At 37.0% G+C, this 26,987-nt stretch overlaps 1 protein-coding gene across 1 annotated transcript in view; it reads right to left on the reverse strand.

Moving 5' to 3' along the window:
* C8A (complement C8 alpha chain) overlaps positions 1 to 19,812 on the reverse strand; it is a 67,970-nt gene extending 48,158 nt beyond the window's left edge. Inside the window, exon 1 of the mRNA XM_049774605.1 lies at positions 19,618 to 19,812. Coding sequence (XP_049630562.1) covers positions 19,618 to 19,694 — 77 coding nt within the window. The 5' untranslated portion in view covers positions 19,695 to 19,812. The remainder of the gene's footprint in view (positions 1 to 19,617) is intronic.
* Positions 19,813 to 26,987: the final 7,175 nt, after the last annotated feature.

Below are 26,987 nucleotides of genomic sequence, written 5' to 3' on the forward strand. Positions count from 1 at the left end.
TAAGAACATTTAGTATCCAATACCTGAGATAATTCTAGGAATATTATGTAGTGTTCTTAATTAAGATTATTATGGTACACAGGACCCCCAGAGTACAAGCCTCTAGTTTCTAGAAACTAAAGTTGTTACCCTCTATCTTGCTCCTTCCTGGTCTCCCTACATCTTATCCCTGGTAACAATAATTCTACTTTTTTGGGTCCTTTACTTCTCATTTGTTTTTAAATTTTAAACGTGATTACAAAAAAAAGTCTACCACTTTTTTAAGACCCTCAACCTTGACTTTTACCCTGCAGGTAACCTTGATTCTCTTATCACTGTCTACAGGCTTATTTTTAAAATACATTTTATAGTGCTATGAAGCACATAGAGGTAAAATTATCCAAAATTTGTCTTTTTCTCCCTGACATTTCACTTCTCATCATCCCCTCAAGCTCCTTCTACTTTTCTTTTAATAGTAAGAGTTCCTCTTCTCAAAGTAATGAAACATTCATTGTATGTATATAATACCTCTTATTTAATGTTTGGACTTTTATAGATTCTACATGTACAAGAGCTCAGACAGGTCTATCTGGTTTTGTGCAGTTAGCAGAATGTCCTCCAGCTTTATCCACATTGTTAAAAAATGGCACAATTTCTACTTTTTTCTGCTTCAACAGATGCTGACTTTTTTTTTCCCTTTGTCAAGTCTGCTTACTATTTGGGCATCTTTGTATTGTTTCTGCAGAATATAAGAGAGTATACTAATATAGTTCCTTCACCTTCAAGTTATCTATGAGTGAGGTTGATCAGGAAGGAGAAGACTACTAAGGAGTTAATCTTACTCAGAGAGTGGAATCTGAGTCATTTCAATGATTGAATGCTTTTGTCTTCCTTTTTAAGAACTGTATGTGATGTTTTATAAGCAAAGATAGAAGGCCCAGTGCCCTGTATTTCATTTTGAAATTTTCATTGTGATGACATACATATACTCAAAATATGCTTTATCACCCAGCTTAAGTGTAGAATTTTATAGATTTGTATTAGTTTATTCAAGCACACTCATAACATTAGGCCATACCTCCATTCTATCTTTTCCTCTCCCTGTGCCTATTTAAAAGCCAAAATGTAAGCAAATGGATAGGTTGCACATTTTCCTTGTAATAAATCAGCCTTCAGAAATGGAACCACATTTATTATGTTCCTACTGTATGCCAGTGTGATAATAGAGAATTTTTTATAGAATATCTTGCTTTTAATCTTGTAAATACCCTTATGAATTAAATTATTCTAACGTGACAGACATGTATACTTATATATACTTATACATGTATATATATTCATATACATATATATATATATGGAAGTCTAACATGTTCAAAGTTTGAGGGAAATAGAAAACTTTTGTGTTTAAAAACACATGTTTGGGGTGAGATGATGGAGTCTGAATCTTAGACACTTCTTTCTTTAAAAGCTTAATCAAGTTCTTATTATGTGTAAGCTACAGTCTTCCCATCAATAAATATACATTAAAAATAAATTACCTAGTGGTATTATTGGAAACCTATTAAGATTCTTGTGAAGTACTCATTGAAGCCTGACTTTGATGATTACATGCTGGAACATGACATGGATTATCTTATATAATCTCTATAATTATAGTAAGAGATAAATAGTATTAGTCCTATTTAATATATAAGAAAGCTAGGGGCTGGATAGATAGCATGGAGGTAGGGCGTTTGCCTTGCATGCAGGACAGTGGTTTGAACCCCGGCATCCCATATGGTCCCCTGAGCCTACCAGGAGCAATTTCTGAGTGTAGAGCCAGGAGTAATCCCTGAGCGCTGCCGGTGTGACCAAAACAATCAATCAATCAAACAAACAAAAAACCAAAAGAAAGACAGCTGAGCTTTGTAAAATCTAAGTAACCCCTAATGTCTCACTCCAAGAATGACAGAGGCAGAATTTGAACTCATCAGATAGATGGCAAAGTCTATGTCCAGTCCCTTATCATTGGCTGCAGTCCTCACCTTACAGATCATCTCACAGACCCAAGAGTGGGAACCTGGCCAAAGTAAGTGGAAAGTAGTAACTGGCTGATCTCTATGCAGCCTCTTCAGAGGCTCAGGAGCTTGACTGGGGTCTTGGAATGAGGTGGACAACTACTTACCTGGCTAGAGCCTGAACCTCTCCCTCATAGCATGCTGCCATGCCAAAATCTGGACATCCTTTTGGAGATAGATTGAATGTCTATTGCCACACAATTACTACAACCACTGAAAGCCAGACAGTCTTTGCTGTGATAAATAGCACAATTATCTCCCTAAAAGAGCCTCCAACCTCATGCTAATTCTGCAATGAGCTGTTCCTTGTGATGGATAATGACATCTAGACTGAAACTTGGGAGTTATGGGATAGTAAAGAAAAGAGTGATCATGTTTAATTGACTTCAAATCATTTGCTCCAGAATCGTCCTAGAAGAGGATGTGTTATTGAAATTTCCATGACCCCTTAAGGAAGTGGGATAACTCTGTCTATATTCACATACTTAAAAATCAAAACAAGGGGCTGGAGCAGTGGCACAAGTGGTAAGGCGTCTGTCTGTCTGCCTTGCCCATGCTAGCCAAGGACAGTGTGGTTCAATCCCCCAACATCCCATATGGTCCCCCAAACCAGGAGTGATTTCTGAGAGCATAGCCAGAAGTAACCTCTAAGCATCACCAGGTGTGGCCCAAAAAACAAAAACAAAACAAACAAAAAAATACAAAAAAAAGAGAGAAAAAGAAAGAAAATTCAAAACAAAATTCTAATGAGTATTTTAAACTGCAGTAGCAAAACTAAAATATTACTTAATGAAAATATTAATTTTATTAGAAATATACTTCTAAGAAAGCAATTAGTGGAAAGAGTATTTTGTTTTAAAAAGCTTTTTTATGTTTGCTTCTGTAGAAGGTGGCTAGGTTCCTATTTCAGCCTCTTCAATCTGTTGATTTAGGTTGCTTTGGCTTGAAGATTAAGAATAAAATTCAACCCTTGATCTATGGAGAATTTGAAGGCTTCTGGTACCCATACATAATTTTTTAACATCAGATATTGGGAATAGAATGATTCATTGAATATAGCCATCTTAAAAATGTCAACACATTCTATCCCATGACATTATAAAATCAAACTTATTAATGTCACCCATGATCTAATCATACTTCTGCTAGTGAATGTGTTTTCCAAAATTTTGTTTGTTTTTTTTTTACTTGAAATCTCATGTTTTTGTCATTGATAACAAGTAATACTATTCATTTTCCTTGAAGTGAAACACCCTCTGTTCATTTCTGAGGCAATGTCTGCCAAATAATAGTAGTTTCTCTGGCAGTAATTCCGTTGAGTAAAATGTGATTTCTTGACTTAAAATGAGAGTGATTGCTTTTTCTCAAGGCAGCCACCATTCTTCAGAGTGACAGCAGCTCTTCACATATCCTTCTCATTCTGTCAGAGAGATCATTTAAATAGCAGGTATTAAAAGGTTGAGTTTTAATAAAATTAACCATGTTTACTCTGTCAGGAAGGACTTCCTTCAGTATAATTTTGTTTCCTTCCTCTAAGTTTGGTGTTGCTTCCTTGATTTGTACTACAGTTACAGAAGTAGCTTCATCCACCATACTTTAGCACTATCAGTACAAATGTAAGCCCAGTAGGAAGGGCAACTAATGTCTAGTATTATTGTGAAATTGGTTATTGAATCAATTGATCTTTCTGCCTGAAAGGATCATGGGGACTCCCTTAGGACCTGCAAACTTTAATCTGTAAAATTAAGCTAGAAGATAACACTAACACTTTTCTCCCTTGAGGAATTCCAGTACTCAAATCAATCTTTCTATTCAATCCCTTTCTTTCCATGGGAAAATTCCAAGCCATCCAACACTCTGCTCTCTTCATTTCAACATTTCTTCAACTCAGATGTACTATTTTTTCAGCCTATTTTCCATATCACATGTTGGACCTTCTTAGTCTCTGAATCAGCTCTTCATCCAAATTGCTGAATGATGAGACATTGGTGAATAGTATTTGTAGACACTTCATAGCCTCTTTTTTCTTTAGACCAGGGGTCTCAAACTCAATTCTTTACTACTCTGTTATGTAGGCATACATTATTTATATAACGCTTTTTCAATTTTGTGGAGATTCAATTTTATGCAATATATTGTGTTGTGTGTATGTAAATATTTTAGAGGATTACTATGTTACTCACCTAAACTGATTGGTGATTGTGCCCTACCCCTAGGGTGTGACCTGGCATTCTGCCCCCCACCCTAGGGTAGTACCTGATTCTGCTTCCACCATTGGTTGGTATCTGATCCCACCATTGGGTGGTACCTGATTCTGGGGAATAAAAACAAGGGTCTGTGGAAGGCCAGGGCTTTTTGGCTGGAACTGAAGCCAGGAACTGAAGGAACTGAAGTTCCTAACTTTTGCCACTTTTCCTAACAATTGATCTATTAGAAATGAACATTCTAAACCAGGGGTCTCAAACTCAATTTACCTGGGGGCCGCAGGAGGCAAAGTCGGGGTGAGGCAGGGCCGCATAAGGGATTGCACAAAAAAAGTCCTCAAAAATCATTATTAACAGTTTTAATTATTTCTTCTGAACATGAATAGAACATTAAGTGAAGATCATGAACAGTTCTTCTGAACATGGCATCTTTTGCCTATTTCTTGCTGCCAGAGACTTGACAGCGCTTCTTCTCACAAATCTGAACCACATTTGGCTTTAGAGAGGAAGCAGTTGGGACCCTCAGTATGGCTTGAAGATGATCATCATTAAGTCTAGACCTGTACTTTGACTTATTGAAGTTCAATGTGGAGAATAACTTTTCACACAAATATGTGTTCCCAAAAAAGAACATGGTGCACTTGAACATTCGGGAAAGCTCAGGGAAGCTGGGGGGCAATTCTCTCAAAAATTGCCCATGCATGTCTACTTTTCCACTAATCTCCCTGAACTTGGCTTTGAGATCAGAGTTGCATTGCAGGTCAATGAGCTCCATTTGAAGCACAGGAGGGGCATCTTGCACATCAAAGGAAAAGGGGTCCACAAAAATTTGGAAAGTGGCTCTGTGTTTTTTGAAGTCTGCAAATCTGTGATCAAATTTCTTCTCTAGCTTAAAAATAGCATTAACATATTTCTCACCACTGAATGGTATGCCTGCATCCACAAGTTCCTTGCATGCTGGGAAATGGCAAAGGTTTGTCTGAGAGAGCTGGGATTTCCATAACACAAGTTTTGTGGAGAATGCTCTCATATTGTCATAGGCAGCACTGATAAGCTGTCCCGGGCCTTGTAACATCTTGCTTATGTGTGATGTCAACAAGAAAAGCTAAGTTCATGAACCATTTGTGATCACTCAACTCAGAAACAGCATTCCCATCCTTCTCCATGAAGGCTTTCATTTCTTCTATCAACTCAAAAAATCTTTACAGAATATTTTCCCTGCTGAGCCAATGTACCTCAGTGAAATAGAGCACATCTCTATATTTTGACTCCATTTCCTCTAAAAAAGCATGGAACCTCCTGTGCTTTAAGCCACTGGATCTGATTTGGTTGATGCATTTCACAACAACAGACATCACATTGTCACATGGCAGGCATTTACTGCAAAGGGCCTGTTGATGGATAATGCAGTGAAGAGCAATGGCCTTCTCTACACCCTCCCCTTCAAGTTTTTTTTGAACAAGTGCCACCAGTCCATTTTTCCTCACTGTCATTGATGGCGCTTCATTGGTTATTATTCCAACAAACCTCTTCCATGGCAAACCTGCATTCTCAATGGCATCACACAGATGCCGAAATATCTCATTAGCTGTGGTCTGGCCATTGGAATTATTGTGAGCAGCTCCTCTGTCAATTCAAAATTGCAAGCAACACCACGGACATAAATTGTGAGCTGCGCAGTGTCTGTTATATCTGTGCCCTCGTCAAGAGCAACTGAGTATGCATCAAAACATTTGGCTTTCTCACACAGTTGATGATAAATGTCACTTTACATGTCAGAAATGCGCTCTGCCACGGTGTTGGCAGAAAGGCTGATTTTGCTAAACTGACCTTTCTTTTCTGGACAGATAATACTTGCAGCCTGTAAAATGCATTTTCTTTTAACAATCTTTCCTTCTGTGAATGGTTTCCATGCCTTAGCAATCATCTCAGTAACCATATAACTAGCTTCGACTGATGCAACATTCTCTTTGGTTGCTTTCTCGAAGAAACCTTGTTGACTCATTAGACATGCTTTAAAACTGGCAACCCGCTTGGCACTCTCATTTCCTTGATATTTTGCACATTCCTCAGCATGTTTAGTTGAATCATGGCATTTCAAGTTGTATTCCTTGTGCACTGCAACTTTCTCTGAGCAAATAAGACATGTGGGGATGCCCCTGTGCTCAACAAAGAAATACTGTGTTTCCCACTTTTCCTGAAATTGTCTGTGCTCGTCATCAATCTTTGTCTTCACTGCAGGCTTTGATAAAGTCATGATGAAGGTATGACAAAATCTAATTCTGTAATAAACTTATCTTTCTTCTCTCCCTTAGGCCTCGGATAGTGCAAGGGACAGCGGCAGGAGCAGCGGAAATGACATCTGCGCTAGACACAAAGTATTCACAATTATTCTCTTACCGAATATTCGCAATAAAAATTCACATTAGTAAGAAAAAAATCGCAAAAAATCGCATTAAACATTTGCATACCCCGAACAGAACTGCTCGGGGTATTTGAATGTTTAATGCGATTTTTTTTCTTACTAATGCGATTTTATTGCGATTATTCGGTAAGTGAATAATTGCGAATACTGTGATATTTGAAGGCTGGCCGTGGGCCACATAATGTTGTACAGAGGGCTGCAAATGGCCCGCGGGCAGCGAGTTTGAGGCCCCTGCTTTAGACACTCAAAGATTCCTATTGCATTTCTGTTGGACCTTACTGAACTTTTCACTGTCACCTAAGTTTCCTTTCAAATACTGAGACCTACTCCCTCTTAAATTAACTGTTTGTGATAATTAGTTTAAGTTTCATGAACGACTATGTTAACTATATTTTAAATTTCTCAACTTCACTGTTTCCTTGATTACACCTATCACTAAAACTTAAATCTGGAATGAATCTAACTACTGACCTCTTTACTTGGTTAACTCTGATGTCTTTCTCTTTCATCATTAAACATCAGTGTCTTATCAAAATATTTCTTAATCCTCAGTGTCTTTAGATGCTTCCTTTCATGTAATTTGGTCAATTTATAAGCTTTTATCTCAACAACTATGGCCGTGGCATAACATATATGATTCCTATATTCTTCAGATTGTAGCTCTATGAAGACAGGCAATATGTTGTTTGTATGCATTTTAGTGAAGTCCCAGTACCTATCATGGTATCAGACTTAAGAAAGTTGCTCGGTAAATATTTACGAAATTAAAGAAAAGAAGGAAGAGAAGAAAATGATGGAATGAAAGTGTCAAAGAAGAATGTAAAGAGGTTAAAAAGGCAGGAACAAAGAAAATAAGTAAATACAATGAAATCAACATATGGTTACTTTACTACAGTAAATTATTTAGAGATTTATTTGAACCAAATTTCCAGTTAGAATTAATGATTTTATAACTATTTATACAAATGTTCACAGGGGCCGGGCGGTGGCGCTGGAGGTAAGGTGCCTGCCTTGCCTGCACTAGCCTAGGACAGACCGCGGTTCGATCCCCCGGTGTCCCATATGGTCCCCCAAGAAGCCAGGAGCAACTTCTGAGTGCATAGCCAGGAGTAACCCCTGAGCGTCACAGGGTGTGGCCCAAAAACCAAAAAAAAAGAAATGTTCAATGTGTACTTATTTTTTAGATATCTTAATAATCTGCTGAATCATGGGAACATAGAGAAAATATGGGTTGTAGTGATCAAAATATAGGTGGGCAAATACAGGGTGAAGGTTAGGGAACAGAAAATGACTGCAGTATTACTATAGAGCATTACTACATCTTACTATAGAGTTGTCAAGATAATGTCATTGTAAGCTCAGGGAGGCTACATTAGGATGTCAAATAGAAGAAAACACTATTAATGGCTGGAAGCAAAAGCTTAGACAGAACAGTGTTGTGTGGCTGTAGTTTTAAAAGCCTTGTGACATGATGTCTAGACAGAAACATACACAGTAATTCTATCACTGAAGCAAGAGTAAGCAGGTATACAAGGATCATTTAATCAGGCATTACAAGGCTCCAACCTTTAGCCAATATCAATAGGATCAAATTTTTCTTCTATCAACTAATGCATATTTATATAACTTGCTTTTATTTAAAAATCAGTACATTATCATTAAAAAGAACATTGAATTAAGTTTTTCCTACATATTAACACTTAATATTTTCTTATGTTTTCTTTTAACTCTATACTTTTATAGCATAGTTGAAGATAGATTGATTTTTTTTTTTTTTTTGGTTTTTGGGTCACACCCAGCAGTGCTCAGGGGTTACTCCTGGCTCCATGCTCAGAAATAGCTCCTGGTATGTGAGGGGGACCAGATGGGGCACCGGGATTCAAACCAATGACCTTCTGCATGAAAAGCAAATGCTTTACCTCCATGCTATCTCTCCGGCCCCATAGGTTTAATTTAATTTAATTTTATTTTATTTTATTTAGTCTGTTCTACCTAAGAGAGCAAAATGGTAAATTGTTGAATTAACTGGATCCTACTCTACTCTGTATATGTTCTCCTCCCTAGGGTGTGATCTGGTGTTGGATTATTGGGTTCCACTCTACTCAGTATATATTCTCCACCCTAGGGTGTCTTCTGGTTCTTGCTAATAAAAAACACAGGTCTCAGGAAAACTCGCTCTTGCATTCTCCATTCTTCCTCCACTACCTGCCTTTTAGGAGTGGAAGTCCTTTGTTTTATAGGAGTTCCTGGCTTGCATGTTGGAGTTCCTGAAACAGTTTTTACCCCCTTTCACTGTGTTGATTATTTCCTGTATCACTGTTTACTTCTAGACCAGTGTCTCTACAGTGTCCTGGTTTTAGAGCCTGAGGCTTCCTTCTCAGAAAACTATTTCTAGTGACTGAAATTTGTTCTTTTCTTTTGCTCACTAAATTATTGAGTGCACAGATTTTTATATTCTAATATTTTTGCTCAAAATATATGCTATAGAGTGGAGTTACTGATACAAGGATACAAGTGATCCTAAAGCTTATGTCAATATAGTCAATTGACTTTCCAAGTAAACTGCATCAATCACGTAAGGAAGCATTGATAAACCTATAGTCTAGTAAATCAAGGAAAATAGTTTTAAATAATCTCCCAGCTCTGAAAAATCTGCACTAGTATAAAGACTTTTAATAGAGAGTCAGAATCTTTGATCTTACTGTTTAGTTTGCATCTCTAAGCTGTTTGAGTTTGTTACTCTGAGCTGTTTCTTTAATGATCTGACTTTAAGTTGGAGAATTGTCACTGCAAGTAAAACAGGATATTACTGCAGTTTTTCAAAGTACACTCTGTAGGGTAAGAGTATGTCAGACAAGCACAGAAGTAGAGAAAGATGAGCAACAAACTTCCATACCCAAAATTATTTAGGCAAATCACACTCAACTTCCACAAGTTTCAGGCAAAATTTAGTTTGCTTTTCCCAGAATTTCCCCAATATTTTGAGCACAGATCATTTAATTATTATCAGGTAACTAAAAACTATGTTTTTTTAATCATTTCTGACTCATAGCATTATATTCAAAATCCACCAAATGTGCATTTGGATCAGTTTATGATACTTACTGAACTTGTAGCTGAAAAACATGAATAATAACAACTTGTGATACTGTTTGAAATATAGAAAAGATCATGTATGTTAAGACTGAATCTAAGCTTGCCATATGCTTTGGTTTCTTCTCTTGAAACTTTGTAACCTCAGACATGTCATCAAACCTCTGTATTCTGACCAAAAAAAAATTATTGAATGCCTGCTTTATATAGAGCTTTGCATCAGTGAGCTATTTATTTCCCATCTGCCTTTTTAAATAGAGTGGCATATTGGGAAAAGGCTCAAAAAACCTGGAATTGAGCATGTAACCTGCAGGTCAGAGGTTTGATCCCTGAATGTGGGCACCTCAGCAGTTTATAGCACAAAATAATTAATTAGCTTCCAATCCTAGGCTAGAGGTCAGAAGGCCTAAGTTTCCTTATTGCCAGGGGGACAAATCTAATAAATTGGCTCTGCATATATTCAAGGCTGATTGCCACTAATTATCTTTTCTTGAACCAGTCCATTAAGTGACATGAAAATTACATCAAGATACAGAAGTACTTTTTTTTTTTTTTTTGCCTTTGCATGTGCTAGGTCTCCAGTAACTCCATGTTACTAAATCCAGTGGTAGATATTCTGCTTGGTCTTCCCATGATTAATCACTAGTTCCTTCTTGAAATATTTCTTTTCTTGGACATCTCTTCCCCTCCTCCATAGTCTGTTCTCTTTGATTCCACTAAAAAACTGGTATTCCTCTGGGGGCAGTCTTGCCTTTCTGCTTTTCTCTGTTTTTCTTACCCTTAAGCAGTTTTGATCTGTTACATTGGCTTTCACATACATCTTTGTCAATGTCTCCTAAACTTATCTCTGCCTTCTATACCATGCTTCTAAAAATCCTGTTTTGTTTCTTCAACTGTCCTATTTAATTTCTCTGATAGGTGCCTTGAAGGCATAGCAATATTCGCAATATTAACTAAATATACACTTTTCATTTCTTCCTCTCTCTTGATTTTAGAAATAAGTGGAAATATCCGTATAATCAAGGTTACCAAACAGTGATCTTAACTTTTCTTTCTCATCTCCCTCTCCAGATTTTTTTTAATTTATGTCATTGTTCTTCAAGACAAATCTCAAATAACATCCCTTTTGCATGTCTCCATTAGCCCTACCCTGCTATAAGGTACCACAATCTCTCACCTAGATCAATGTTAAAACTGAAGACCAATATATTCATTCCACTTCTGTCAATCCCTTCTTAACATTACAATATTTATTTATCATAAAAACATTTTATCATTAGAAAACAGATAATATACCTCCTTTATAAGCCCCTCCATGTTTTCTTTGTTTTATTTTAACCAGACTTACACTAAAATCTAAGTTCCCCATCATTGCTACAGAAAAATTAAATGATTCTGTCATTTCACTGTAAATTCCATGAGGTAAGAATATAAATTGTTTATTTTGCCACTAAGCACTAGCATATGTGGACCATTTATTGAATGAGTGAACATAGGAGTGAACAAGGACATGCATAAAAAGTGTTGACTGCGTATTCAGAATTCTGCACAGCCTTCACATAATTTCAAACCCATGTCAAGTTCTACAGTACTTTCATAGTTATTTCCTCTCCATGGAATGCTCATACCTCATTCATCTGACTGAGTTTTCCCATTGTACTTAAGTCTCATTCTCTCCAAGAAATTTTTCTTGGTCTGCCTGCCTTATGCACACATAAGTCCATGTATGTAGAGCTTCTCACACTTCATTCCCATCCCTAGTGTACAGGTTCTGAACACAGGGATTAGGACTATATTGCTCAGCACTCTGCTGAACACAATACTTGAACTTGCGATGAATATTGTATGGATAATATGTCATCTCATTTTTTAATTAAATAGTTGCAATATAGAAAGCAATGTTGTTGATATTTGAGTTTCATGCAATATTTCAACTCCCATCCCTTTGCTAGTGTTCATTTCCCATCACCATATTCCCAAATTCCCTCCTGCCCCACCCCTGCCTATCTATATTATCTCATTTAATTTTATGCAATCTCACATAAATTTAACAAGAAAGTTGTAGGATATAAATTTTTATACCCACCTCATAGGCAAGTAAAACAGATTTATAGATAGATGAAATAACTTACTTAACATCATCTCGATTGTAAGTAGCGAGGCAAGGATTCAAGCCAGGGCTATTTAATTGAAAAACACTTGCATTCTTTTAAAGTTCCATGATGTAAGAGGATTTCAGACAAGAGAGATACAGAGTTATAAAAATCTTTTTCTCAAAGCTAGCCACATGTAGATTCAGAACAAAATATTTTATATTCATTTAACTCCTGATGAGCATTCTAGCAAATAGTATTACCTGTGTTATAGAGAAGAAAGTTAAAACTTGGAGATTTAAGTAGCTTGCAGATTAGTGATAAAGTAGGACTTAACCCCAGATGGATCTCAGCCCTGAGTTTATAACCACTGTCCTTGGAAGAATAAGTTAAAAAAATTAGTTTCCCTGAACTAAATGCTCGCTCCATCAACTTGGCTCACTTTTGAGTCACAGCCACTATTTCAAGTGTCAATATCAGTTAACAAGTCACACTGCGTGGATAGCTATTGATCTCCAGTCATCTGTACACTATTGAAAATATGTATATGACCCAGCCCCATGATGCCTTAGTAAACATTTTGATGTCTATAATTCAAAAGCAGAGCAGGATAGAAGTTTCTTTGGGGATCATTGACTGTTTGTCCTATTTAAACAAACAAATGCTTGTGGTGAACTCAGTGTGAATTCACATTTCTTCTCTTCCCCTATGGAATTTGTTCCTTCTTCACCCATGGGAATGTTACCCGAAAACACTGCAAATTAGATACTAATCTTTATGATCAAAATAATATTTCTTAGTCGTTACTTTGTCTGTTAGTTACAACTGGCCATGTTCAATGATTATTCCTGATTCTGTGCTAAGGGCAATGCTCAGGGGACCATTCACAATGCTAGGGATTGAACCTGTTCACATACAAGGCAAGCACCTTACCCTCTGCACTTTTTCTCTGGCCCTGATGCTTATTGGTTAAAGACTTTGTTTTCTGGTGAGCAAGAATTAGACTGGTAGTAATAACACTGAGCTGGGAACTCACTAGATAGCTTCATGACAAATTGCTTTTGTTTCTTCCTTAGTTAGGATAATAGCAACAAAAATCTTAAAGAGATATATAATGAGGATTAAGTTGACCAGTGATTGTAAAAATAAAAAGTCTAGTTATGTGTGTGGGTTTTGTTTAATACTCTACTTCTCTTTGCATGACTCCGTTTATGTGTAATATGGATTCATTAGTTCAGATAAGATCTAAGATTTCTTTTAAATACTAAAAGTTCATGAAATAAAAATGATAGAACTAGCAAACAAAGATTTTAAATGCATTACTATAAGCATGTTAAAAATCATTCTTTTTGTATTGCTGTGGTATTTCAATTCCTTTTTTCCTGTCCTTTCTCAAACTGAGGTTGAGAGCCTCTAGAACAAGTTCAATACAAAGAGCCAAAATTTTAAACTGTGAGAGTCAGAGAGCCACACCACGCACTGACCTGCCCAAACAGACAAGCACTCACACAAAAGCATCTAATTTTAACAATAATCTATGAAACACATATTGCATTTTGCCATTTCGAGTGAGGGTCAAAATCCTGCAGTGATGGTGAGAGTGTGCTGCGTTCTCCACACTAAGAACTAACTGCAAGATATGACACACCATGTGACACACTGGTTTCCCCCCCCCCCCGCCCCCTCCCCCTGCTCGCTTTCCCATGCAGTTGTTCCCGAGGGATGGGAGACGGGATGACGCAGCCTGGGGAGGGACTACGCACTCAGCGATCTCTCCTCAGAGGTCCCTCCTCAGAAGCAGCAGAACAAAATCCAAACTTGGCAAAGAGCCACAGTATACAAAGTATACAAAGTAATGATAAGAGGCAAAGAACCTCATTCATTTTGGCCTGGGAGCCACATGCGGCTCAAGAGCAGGGATGGTGAACAGAAGGACTACAACTACACCCATTTTTGGCTTATTTGATTTTTTACCCCACTTTATTGCTTTTTCTTCAAACAAAACCACATAACTTGAACTATCTAGTTCCGCCTCTCAAACAGAGGGGGAAATAAGGGAGGCTACCAGGACCAACCAGATATACGACACAGAGGGGACCACTTATCCTAGCAGCCCGGGGAGTGAGAGTGGGGGATATGGGATGCAGGATGGGAATGGGGGTGGAGGGAGGGCAAATTTGGTGATGGGAATTCCCCTGATTCAATGTTAATATGTACCTAAAATACTACTGTGAAAAATAAAAATTATATATAAAAATAATTGAGAATCATGAACATTGATTATTAGTAGATGATGAAAATTACCAAATAAGGGATTAGGAGATAAAGCAATTGTTGTGTGCATGTACAAGGTCTAGATTTGATCCCTGGCCAGCCTGGTCCCCCAAGTACCAAGACTGATCCCAAGAATAACCTCTGATTACTATGGGATATGGCCTCCACAAAGTAAAACAAACTATACATAGTAAAAAATTTTGCTTCTGGGCTACACTTGACAGTGCCCAGAGCTTTATTCATGTACTCAAGGATTACTCCTGATGATCTCAAGGGACAATACGGGGTACCATAAATTAAACCTGGTTGAATACATGCAAGGAAAATGCTTTCCCCACTGTACTATTTTGCTCTGGCCAACGTAAAACTTTTAAAGCTTAAAACAATATAAAACAAAAATATTAATTGGATGAGCTTAAAACATTAAATTTCACCAAAGAAAAGATTAGTAAACTAAAGACATAGTGATAGAAACATTATCACTACATAATAAAGTAAGTTGTTTTATTATGCAGTGATAAGTGACTGTAATAAATAGTTCTTTGATTTGAAAAATATAATAAAGAACTGGAAAAGGCCAAAATAAATAAACCAGAGTCCATATATGTTAATTAAACCTTTCAAGACATTTTGTCAGGAGAGTTTACAGAGTACAGGTCCGTAAAGATGTTTGAGTTGATAAGGGCAATTTTTCCCAAATTAGTGATAAGCCACATAGCCATATACCAAAATTTTCATAATTAAATGGCTGAAAATCTATAAAAATAGAAAAAAATTAAGTACCATCAGTTTTTTAATTACAAATTATAGATATACCAATGTTTTCTCTTTAGAGATTAGGCAAATAAAACCTAATGAAATATCCTCTTTATTTTAATTTTAATTATTTCTAATGATTCATTATTACCTGGTGATTAGAGGTATGGATATCTCCTATAATTGTGTGCTGAAAATATTTATAATGGTGCAATGCTACACACCTCTACTCAGTTCCTTGTTCAAATGGTCTCCCCTTTAATGCCTTTCATTCCATCACCCAGTTATTTTATATACCACAGGTAAATGAAATAATCCTGTATCTGTCCTTCTTCCAAATTATTTCACTTACATATCCTTATGTTCCATCAAGTTGCAGAAAATTGCATTATTTTATCATTCCTTACAGCTACATAGTTGGGATGCCATCTTTAAAGCAATGAAAAGCAGGGATAAAAAATAATTCACCTAGAACTTACGAGTCTACAAAGATAACCTTCAAATTCAAGGTAAAATAAATACTTTTTTCATAGCAACAAAACAATGGAGAGTTTATAACCAAAGTTAATTTTAACCTTTAAAAGTTGTCCAAGAAGATATTCAAGCAAAATATAATTATATCTAAAGTGAAATTATGTAAAAGTAGATTGATAAGTTCATGTTCAAGTTATAAACTTTGTAATAATAACCATAATCAACATAGACACAGTAGAAAAGCTAATAAATCAATTTGGAATTAAAAAAAGTTGATCTAGAAAATGACCAAAAGTTAAAAAAACAAGAAAAGCCCCTTTCTGTCCTGAAACCCAACATAGACACATATTTGCAACCTAAAGAAAATAATTTTTCTGTCTTGACCATCATATCCTGCCTCCATGCCAGATTGGTTCCTCCATTTATAAACAGAAAATCATGCAGATGTGCACAAAACATACATCTCTTCTTATTAGGGCATGTGGGGTGTGGCATTCCTATTTCTCAGACAGTCTACATCCTTAATTCCCAGTTAACTCGATGGAATGCCTAGTTGACAATTCCTTGGGCATACACAATTCCTGGGGCATGATAAGGAAAATAACCTGAACAGCATTTACATTGCTTTAGTGGTCATATGGCTTAAACAACTCTACAGAACAGTTTTCAAGTTAATGGGAATCTAAACCTCTACTATTAACACCCACAGAATTTGCAGAACAAGGGGGAAACTAAGAAACCTAGCTGCAATTGCAGATAAAGACAGAAATCTAGTCAAGTCCCCAAATCCATCAAGATGCTGGAGCCTGTTAATAAGAACCTAAAATCAACACTTACACTTTACAGCAGAAAGTAAGCAAACACTTGCCAGAAAAATTAAGCAATCCCTAGTTGAGAAATTCAAACAACTAAAGAAGAACTTTTTCAGAAGATGAGAAATTTCATACAAAATGAAATTTAATAAACTAAAGAATACACTAGCAAGCTACACTAGCAGAATTTCTTCTTTTTTTAAAAATTTTTTTTTTTTTTTGGCTTTTCGGGCCACACACGTTTGATGCTCAGGGGTTATTCCTGGCTAAGCGCTCAGAAATTGCCCCTGGCTTGGGGGGACCATATGGGACCCCGGGGGGATCGAACCACAGTCGCGATCTTTCCTTGGCTAGTGCTTGCAAGGCAGACACCTTACCTCTAGCACCACCTCGCCGGCCCCTACACTAGCAGAATTTCACAGGCAGAGAACTGTATAGACAAACAATAAAGACAATCTTTTTGAATTGAAGTTTAAATTAAATATAGACAAACTGTATAGATAAACAAAATACAAGCCAGTATTGATAAGGAGCTCTAAAAAGTAAAGAGAAACTAAAAAGTGGAAGAAAATGTAGGCACTTAATAATTAAAGACAAGATGAATAGCTTCTCAGTTATAGGGATACCAGAAGGTGAAGATATCCCTCGCATATAGTATTTAGAATAACTGCATGAAGGAATGCAACAGCTTAAAGGGAGATGCCTAGATCTCCCTTGGCCATATATAGGGAGCAGAAGAAAAGAAAGAGTGAAGGGAAGGAAAAGAAAAGTCAACTAGGGGCAATAGAGGGCAAGGTCAAGATGATTCAGGTATATTGGTGGTGCTAGAGAATGATAGAGCTAAATATCCAAAACACAGATTCAACAACACTGATATAATGAGATCCAAACCAAACTTAAAAATATCCTGTCAAGATGAAAGACTAGGGGACAGGAGGATTAGGGAGGGAATCTGGGAGCACTGGTTGAAGAAAGTTGATATTGCTGGTGAGATTATTGTATGTTAAAATTCCACTGTGAATAACTTTGTAAATCATGTTGCTTTAATAAAATTTTAAATTAAATAATAAAAAAGAATAGATGGAAAGAGTAAAAAGCATAGATCAAAAATGGTAGGTTTAAACCCAAGCATATCAATCATTAAATTTTATATAAAGTTATAAATACTATGATTAAAAGACATTATTATTATTAGACTAGATAATACTGCAGAACTCATTTTAGTTCTTTCTACATGAAGCCTACTTTAAAAAATGAAGAGTCAAATTAGGTAAAATAAAAGATTGGAAAATTTACCATGCTAATACTAATCAAATGAGAGCAAGCCTTGTTTTATTCACACTAGACTGAGGAATCAGATGATTGCCAGGGATAATGAGAGGCTTTCATAGAGATAAAAGGTAAAACCATCAAGAATATGTAACATTCCTAATTGTTTGCTGATTGATATATAGATAGCTATTTAATAATAGAGCTTCAAACTGATTATAAAACTGAAAGAAATCGACAAATCCAAATACAGTTGGAGATTGCAATATCCCAGTCTGTACAGAGATGTGAAAATTTGAGCAGCCTGACAACCAATTTGACTGAAGGAATTAGTAACCCCTCAAAAAAGATACACATTGAATGCTCATAGAATGTTCACAATGATAAATCATTTTCTATATCATAAGACAGTTCTCAAAAAAAAAAGACAGTTCTCAAGAAACGAATTTTTATTTAAAATTAACTTGAAAGTTGACTTAAATTGAGTTTTAAATTTTAAAGCAATATCTGTTCAAATATTATTCATATACGACATATAATAGATGCCCAGTGATCCTTGAGGCTAGTACTAGATTATTTCATTGCTATTGTTTTTAAATAGCTTTATCAAGTTCATTTCTCAAAAAAGTCTTTCTAGAAACAGAAGCATAAGCAAGAACTCATAAAATAAAATATACAGTTAAAAAGTAACTATACCTTTATATTTTCAATGAAATAAAAATTCTTATCTATTTTTAAATTTGAAATCCCTCACTAGAGGGATCTAGAGTCCATGTTAACTTTACCAGTTTTTTTTCAATACTCAGAAAGCATAGATAACATCTCCAATGGCGATCGTAATGACCAATAACACTTGCAATATTGGGTTCTCACTAAATTCAGGCACTTGTTCTAGGTACGTTGCTTGCATTTAATTCCTCTTACTTTCCTTCCTTTATATAGGTCAGCCTAATTTCATATACATACATAGTAAATGCCAATGCCGGAATTTGAACCCAGTAAAGTTATTTCACTATGTCAATTGCCATTTTCAAAGTCAGGGTCAAATACACTAGCTTTAAACACAAAGACCTCATGATTTCCTACTTCAGCACTTTGTAAAGTCTTTAATTGGTTCTCTTTTGCCTTGGCTTCAAATTTGCCTCTTCACTGGTCTGTCTTATTTGATAAGTTCATCAAACATCAAGCCTCTTTGTTCATTTTCAAAAAGGATTACAATGATAAGCTTTTATAATTAAGAGCATCTCAGCAGAGAATCTTCTAGCACAGTGCTCTTGCCTTTATCTTCTAATTATTAGAGATGAATATTCTGATTTTTCAGAATTGTATTTGCTTTAAATACATGTTGCAAATTAATTGCTTATAAAAATGTTGGTCCCCTTATGAACCGTTACTTAAAAAGAAATCTCTTGTACTCTAACATTTAAAGGCAATAATGATTCAAAATTGAATCATCCAACAAGGATTTGAATTAAATAACTCTACTTGAAACTTTACCTGGGGGAGTAGGGGTCTCAGAGACTGCTTTAAAACTATCCCCAAGACAAAATAAAGGGCTATCTAAGCACCACAAAATACTTGATATTATAATATAAAATAACATTAAGACAGTTAGAATAATTCAAGGAAAGTAATGGGTAAAATTACAATGTATATATGAAAATATTACAGCTCTACAAAAGATAAACTTGATACTAAAATTAAATGAGCCCATCTCTAAAGTCTCTAACCTTTTCCAGATGATTTTATATACATTGTCCTATTCTATCCTTCCCCAAACATGATGAGGTGACTTTCTTCTGATTTACAAGAAGATTGATATGGGCAAATTATCCAAAATTGTATAATTTCTTTATATTTTTCATTCAAGACCTTGTTTCATGTTTACTAACTCATCAAACTAGGCAGGATTATTATTCTCATTTAACTGATAGGGAAACAAGGTAAAAGAGACTGAAACCATTCCAGAGTACCCAGTGCTAAGAATCAAGCTAGGATTAGCACACAAGCTCCACATGATTGTAAGTTTGAGTTTTCACTGAGCTGAATTCAGTGAATAATAACAACATAAAAGAGGTCATACTTCTTCCATAAATCAATGATTTCAAACGCAAAAGGGCTATAGTTGCCCATCTAGGGACACCATGTGCAAATTTTTCAGGCTTATGGCTGACTCACCGGTTCCCCTTCTCCTGTATGCTGACCCCAAACTGACAAGTCATCAGAGCCAAAATGAAGGAAGTAACAGCAAGCATCTCCTCAGGAAGTCACTATATATGTGTGTATATATAGATATATATAAATATATATATTAGGAGGAATTAAAAGGTATGAACCAGGGTCTGGAGTAAAAGGTATCCACCAGCCAGGACCCTTAAGATCTATCTACTATTCAAAACTAAGGGAACTCACTCAATTCCCATTCAGATGTGGTTAATGAGCTACTAAGCATTGATTAATAAAACACTGTGCATTGCCAGACACCAAAGGCCACTGTCCTTCAGACCTTCTGTGAAACAATATCTATATGGTTGAGGGAAGAATGCTTCATTAATACCACCATTGTCATGGGATGTTATTTTCAGAGGGGAACAATATACATGGAGAGGGAAAGTTTCAGAATATGTGATTTTTTAAGTGCCTTGTGGAAATTTTTGTTTTTTAAGAATGAAACAAAATTAGTACTAGTATATCACCTTAAGAAAGATGTAGGAAATGCTAACTTTTGTGGAGAGATGTTTACAATATGGTACCAAACATTTGGAGTCTGAGATTTGGGCAATTGAATGGACTTTCCACTTTGTATCCACACATTGTATGTCATTAGCATCCAACTTATCTGTGTCTAAAAGGGTCAAATATTTTAAACGGATACCTCCAAAGCTTTGTATAAAATGATGGTTTTTTTTTTTTAAGACACACACTGGGTCTGAAGCAATAGTACTATGGGTAAGACAATTGACTTGCACCTGGCTAACTGGTTTGGTCCTCAGCATTCCATATGATCCCTTGAACACCTCAAAGAATATATACCTTAAAGCAAAGCCAAAAGTAACCCCTGAACACCACTGGGTGTGAACCTACCCATCCCCAAAATCAAAAAAGATGAATACTTAGATTGATTAGAGTGCTTACTTTTCAAGGCATAGCCGTAACAATAAATTAATTGAGATAATTTACCTAATATCTTTATTTAAACACCTTGATTACAAACATGATCATAGTTGGGTTTTAGTCATAAAATGAATACCCCTCTTCACCAGTGCAACCTTCCCATCACCAATGCCCCATCTCCTCCCTCCACCACCCCCCACCTGTATTCGAGACATATATCCCACACACACTGACATTGTTATGATAGTTCTCAGCATAGTTATTTTTCTAACTACACTCACCATTCTTTGTGGGTAGCTTCATATCTTGAGCCAGTCCTTCTGGCTCTCAAGAGATAGATCATTTAAAAACTCCAATATTTAAGGCAATTCACAGGTTTTAATTTACTTAATTCTCACAAATCTATGATATAGAAAGGACTGCTTGTGGGGCCGGAGAGATAGCATGGAGGTAAGGCGTTTGCCTTTCATGCAGGAGGTCATCGGTTCGAATCCCGGTGCCCCATATGGTCCCCTGTGCCTGCCAGGAGCAATTTCTGAGCCTGGAGCCAGGAATAACCCCTGAGCACTGCCAGGTGTGACCCAAAAACCAAAAAAAAAAAAAAAAAAAAAAAAAAAAGAAAGGGCTGCTTGTATTTTGTAATTGAAGAAGTGGAGGTCTGGAGAAGTTAACTATGTTTACCAAAGAGGTATAATAATCTTGACATCTTGAGGAAATTTTTATTTTCTCACTAGCAAGATGGGTCTGGGATATCATTATAAATGTAAAATGTGCTATAGGAAACAATGAACAGCTAACTTGTATTCTTAAGAAGTGAGCTTTTGATATTAACATGAAGAACTTAATAAGGCAGATGCTGGTTATTTCTCTAGTTCCTTAAAGATTTAGGTTAAATTAGCAAAATCATACCAGTGAGTTTAATACAGGGAATAAGGCCCTACATACCATAAATCCTGGTTCAATCCCCATCCCCAAACACCACCAGCGATCCCTTCTAAGCACAGAGCCAGGAGTAGTCTCTGAAAACTATTGGGTATGGCGCAAAATTATAAGAAGTTAATCAGTTATGAACATTAAGCTTGGATCTAGGACACCTCTCACATACCTAATTTCTGTGTTTCTCTGTCTTCTTCAGTTCCTTAGTCAACCTGGTTTCAATTCCACCCTATTTTTGACTCATTAAGAAAAACTCTGTTCTTTCACCTTTATCCTCAAGTCAGGACTGGCACTTCATAATGCTTGTACTAAAGATATGCACGTCATTGTGTGAATGAGCTATTCTGTCCAAACAGCTTGGGAACAGCATAGGAAGGCCACTTGGGAACCCCTTTCTCTCCATCGATGCTTCCATCATGCCATCTTTTTCTCACTCTAACCAACCATAGTTCAAGATCTTGACTCACTCCCCCCCACCCAACCCTATATAGCAATGGTCCTCAAACTACGGCCTGCGGGCCACATATTGTATTTATTCCCATTTTGTTTCTTCACTTCTAAATAAGATATATGCAGTGTGCATAGAAATTTGTTCATAATTTTTGTTTTTACTATAATCTGGCCCTCCAACAGTCTGAAGGACAGTGAACTGGCCCCCTGTTTAAAAAGTTTGAGGACCCCTGCTATATAGGATGGACTTTCCTACATCACTTCTTTTTTATCTCACGGAAAACAGACCTTCTCCTTCCCATTCTATCTTCAACAAATGAAGGTAGGAAGAGTGTTGCAGCCTCACAAACAGTGGGCAAGATCTAGAAACATTTACAGTCATCACAACTTGGAAGCTTGTACAATGCATGCATTAAATTCGGCAACTTGCTCAGATCTATTGATCTGTTTGCCCTCCAAGTTTCTTTCCCTTTGGACCCATTCAAGTCACACTTGAGGCTGCATTCTTCTTCCAGGACACTAACAGCCTCAGCCTCCTCAAAATATCTTTAGTGCCCTCTTTCTACAAAACTAGAATTTCCACTTTTTCCACAAATAAGTGTCAGATTCTCGTGGCTGCCTTAGCAAGCTGTTTCTTTGAAAAAAAAATTTATATAAAAGGCTAGATCCCCATGTCATAAGCTGTGGGTCTTGGCCCCACATCTTTAAATTTGTTTTGATGCATTCTTAGCATTAAGTGTCCAATTACTATACCTCATTTAAGTGCCTAGAAACCCAGAGTTGCAGATTTTTTTCAGGCAAAAAGGAGTCATGAGTGGAAATCATTAAAAAAAAACACTGATTTGGCTTCCTATTTATTTATTTTTAATTTTTATTTTTAATTATGAGAACAAAGATGCAAAGAAAGAGGACAAGGTAAAGTTACAGTGGAAGGACAATCACCCATAAACAGAATCCTCAGAAGTCCCCTTGCTGATATCTTAACTTTGAACTTTCAGCCAAAGAACATTAAGAAAAATAAAACAGAACCCATATACAATTACTTTGTCTCTCAAGTCCGCAGATTGTAATACATAATATTTCTTAGCAGCACACAAAGCAATCTAAAGCCATAAAACTTATGTAACTCCTTAAACATTGAAGGCATAGTACATTTTTACATTTCCATTTGGCTACCTATTTATTTTCTTTTTTGATTTGAGACCACAAACTCAGGACATACCCAGGCTCTTTGCTCCTGAACCATAAGGAGTGCCAAGGATTGACTACAGGTTGATTGCATTCAAGGCAAGTGCTTTCCCTGCATCACTATATATCTCTGGCCCTCTAGAATCCCTTTACAACCTCCTTCTCTTTTTAAGTGCACTCCCATCCTGCACCACTTTTCTGTATCATCTCTGGATTCTCCTCAAACAGATGTACGCTCATAGATCCTGGGCCAATGTCCCCTCCCTACTAAAAGTGTTCCCTTCTGTCATATGAGCAGCCAGAGGGTCAGAATATATTATAGCAATGTGAACACACTCATTGCATGCACCATATTTGGGTGCTATTTCCACCACCACTTTGTACTCTCACTTCTACTCAACATCTCTAAATGACTTTCGAGAGCCCCCTAAGCACCACCAGTATATCCCAAGCAGCTCAGGTTATAGCAGAAACACATCCTTAGGCCATTACATTGATAGGCCTTCCTGATTGTCTGTGAATCGCTAACAGGGTCCACGTGCTTCATGAGCAGCATATGAGAGTCTCCTCTCCCTTGGAAAAAATGAACATTTTTTAGGTTAAATCCTATGTCTGACTCTACTAATCACCTCTATCACACTGCACTGTAATTTTAATAAGAATTGTTTGTTGGTGGAAATTGAAAATTAGCTATTAAAAAGAGTTCATGATTTTATAATACTTTCAGGTATATTTTCTCGTGTAATCCTTAACATCATCCTGTGAGATAAATATCATTATCCTGTGGGGAAAAACAAGAATCTGGGAAAGAGTGATTAAGGTAGAAAGAGGACATCATTCCTCTAAGTTCTGTTGGAGCAAGCAAGATAAAATGTATTTGTTAAGTACCCATTAAGGGGGAAGGCTGGAGGGTGGGAGGGAACCTGGAGACACTGGTGGAGGAAAGATCACATTTGAGGTAATGGTAATGATGTTGGAACACTGTATGCCTGAAAAAGAAAACTATCTCATATACAACTTTTAAAATGTGGAATATTAATAGAAAATAATTGTTTTTTAAGTAAAAAGATATAGGGAGAATCATGTCCTTGGACCACTGTTCTCCAGGTGATCTAGAGATCTTCTTTTTATTGTTTTTTGTTTGTTTGTTTTGTTTTGTTGTGTTTTTGGGTCATACCCAGCAGCGCTCAGGGCTTATTCCTGGCTCTATGGTCAGAAATCGCTCCTGGCATACTCAAGGACCATATGGGATGCCGGGATTCGAACCACCGGCCTTCTGCATGAAAGGCAAATGCCTTACCTCCATGCTATCTCTCTGGCCCCTTAACTAATGAATTCTTTTTAGAGATGTTATTAACAAGCTCATGAAGCCAACAGTCAAGAGGCATTGAAAACACTGGGTTTCTGGGTGGTGGCATGATCTACCTGCAGTCATGCTGCCTACGAGAGTAAAAGGTGCCCCCACTTCAAAATTGAAGGGCCGTGTACAATTCCTAAGTTGCCAGATAGGACCTGACACTTCTACTGACAAGTTCAGCCCTCCATCCACTATGCCTCAGCTCAGAGGATAAATGTTGTTATAGGGCTCAAAGTCAACTATAGTGTGTACAGTCAAGTGAATGGAGAGATGATTCCATTGGGGTCAAGAGAGAAGCCAAGTCAAATGGAATCATTCCATATCTATGTAACTAAGAATCTATATAAGTTAAGAGAAAGAGAATTGGAATTGGAATGCCACTAGACACACTCATCAGTTTCCGACATAAGTGGGAAATGCCAGAGCATGGTTAGTTTTGCCTATGCATATTTCACCTTAACCACAGCATTCTGTGTTCAGAGATAGTTAAGAAATGACACCTAGTATGGAAAGCAAGATGGCAATTCATTTTGGGAACATATTTCTTGTCTCAAAGAAACACTTTGAACATCTAAGTTAGTCTGTAGGTATATGGTCTCTGAATGGAACAGGACTAATGTTGGGGCAAGTGCCTTAACCCTTGAACTATCTTTCCCATAGTGATGCAAGAATTGTTAAAGAATATTGCTGTCCAACAGGGAGGGTGGAGAAAATAGCAGAGGAGATGGACTGCAGGAGTTCTCGGGTAAGTGTTGATATTGCGGCCTTCTGGACTGATGGAATTATTTTCTCTGTTCCACTAAACCTGTAGTCTTTTTTCAGGTTTGACCTGAAGAAATGTTCTGAAGAACCAAAGAAGAGGGGGGAACCAAAGAAGTGGTATCTGGCAGAGCACTCCCAGATACCCAATAAGAGGTGGATCCTTTCCCCTCTCCTCATCTTTTCTTCCCTTCTATAGGGATTTTGGGAACAAAATAGGTCAGAAAGGGGCCTGGTCCCCAATCTGTAGGTGGTACTGTAAAGAGCTAAGGGAACAGAAAGAAAACTAAGTGTGTGAGAGTAAGGTTACAATGACCTGTCACTAGGAGCCAGTGGGAGAAGACCTGCTGCTTCTACTCTACCCAGGTTTCTCCACCAGAAGCTCTTGGTTCCAAGTATCTACTTCAGCATGGTTTTGGGAAATCCACAATGGTCAGAGTAAATACAAAGCTTCTCCCTCTGTGAGTATTTATTTGAGTTAAGAGTGTGTTTGAGGGGCCAGAGAGATAGTACAGAGAGTAAGGTACTTGCCTTGTATGTAAGTCAACCATGCTTTGATCCCTGGCATCTCATATGGTCCTCAAACCATATGATTTGAGGATGATTACTAAGTGCAAAGCTACAAGGAACCCCAGAGCATCACAAGAAGTTTAACAAAAATAATCACCACATGTGTGTGAACATGTATGAACATAAAAGTGAGAGTAATGTCTGCATATGTGTATATTGTGATAATGTGTGTGACTGTGCATTGAGTGTGTATATGAGTAAAGGAATGTATATATGTAGGGCAGGTGCAATAGAAAAGTGGGTACGGAACTTACACATGACTGACCTGAGTGACGTGGATTTAATTTGTGGAACCACGTATGGTCCCCCTGAAACCTCCAGGAGTAATTCCTGAGTGCAGAGTCAGTAGTAATTCCTGAGCACTGCAAGGTGTGACCCCTCTCAAAAAAATAGAGTGTGTGTATATAAATTTGTGATTGTGTGTGTAAGAATGTGGTTGGGGAGGACCAGAAAGGTAGTACAGTGGGTTAGGTGCTAGCCTTGCGTGTGTCCTAAGCTAAAAGTGACCACTGAACATCGCTGAATGTGACCTTGAAACAAACAATGGGTGTGATGAGTGTAAGAGTGTATTTGTGTGATCATTTACTCTCCCCTCGGTGCTTTTGTGGTGTATGGAAGACTTCTGCTTCGTCATGGATGGTAGAATCAGACCTCTGTATCTAGAGATCTTGGTGACTGTGCAGCTCAAGGAATGGAGCTTATGATGAAGTCTTTCTTTGTGGTTCTAGCAGTTCTGCTTCTTCAGTGTTGTTTTAATCCATCTTCTGTAGTTGGTGGTCTTGGTCATTATGTTGCTCCTAGGATGGAGTCTGGGATAGAGTCTTTCGTTATGTTTCTGGAAGACCAGTTCAGTAGCGGTTGTCTCAGTCAGACCTCTAGAATTGGAGATCTTGTTTGTTGAACATATGTAGACATGACAGTATCCTTCAGGGGTGGAGAATCCTGTATCTCCTGGGCCAAGGAAAGTCCCTCTATAATATCCCCAATAGTTACTGTGCCTATGCAGGGGGAAAAAGAAAAAATAAAATAAAAGCACAAAATAATCATTTTTCCACATATATTTATTGATTGATTAATTTTTGACGTCCTTATTTTGGTGTAGATATTGAAGTTAATGTCTCCATTTTTATTTTATTTTATTTTATCTTATCTTTCTCTTTCTTTTTGCACTCTG

Source organism: Suncus etruscus, chromosome 6 (assembly GCF_024139225.1).
Source record: "Suncus etruscus isolate mSunEtr1 chromosome 6, mSunEtr1.pri.cur, whole genome shotgun sequence".
Classification (NCBI taxonomy): Eukaryota; Metazoa; Chordata; class Mammalia; order Eulipotyphla; family Soricidae; genus Suncus; species Suncus etruscus.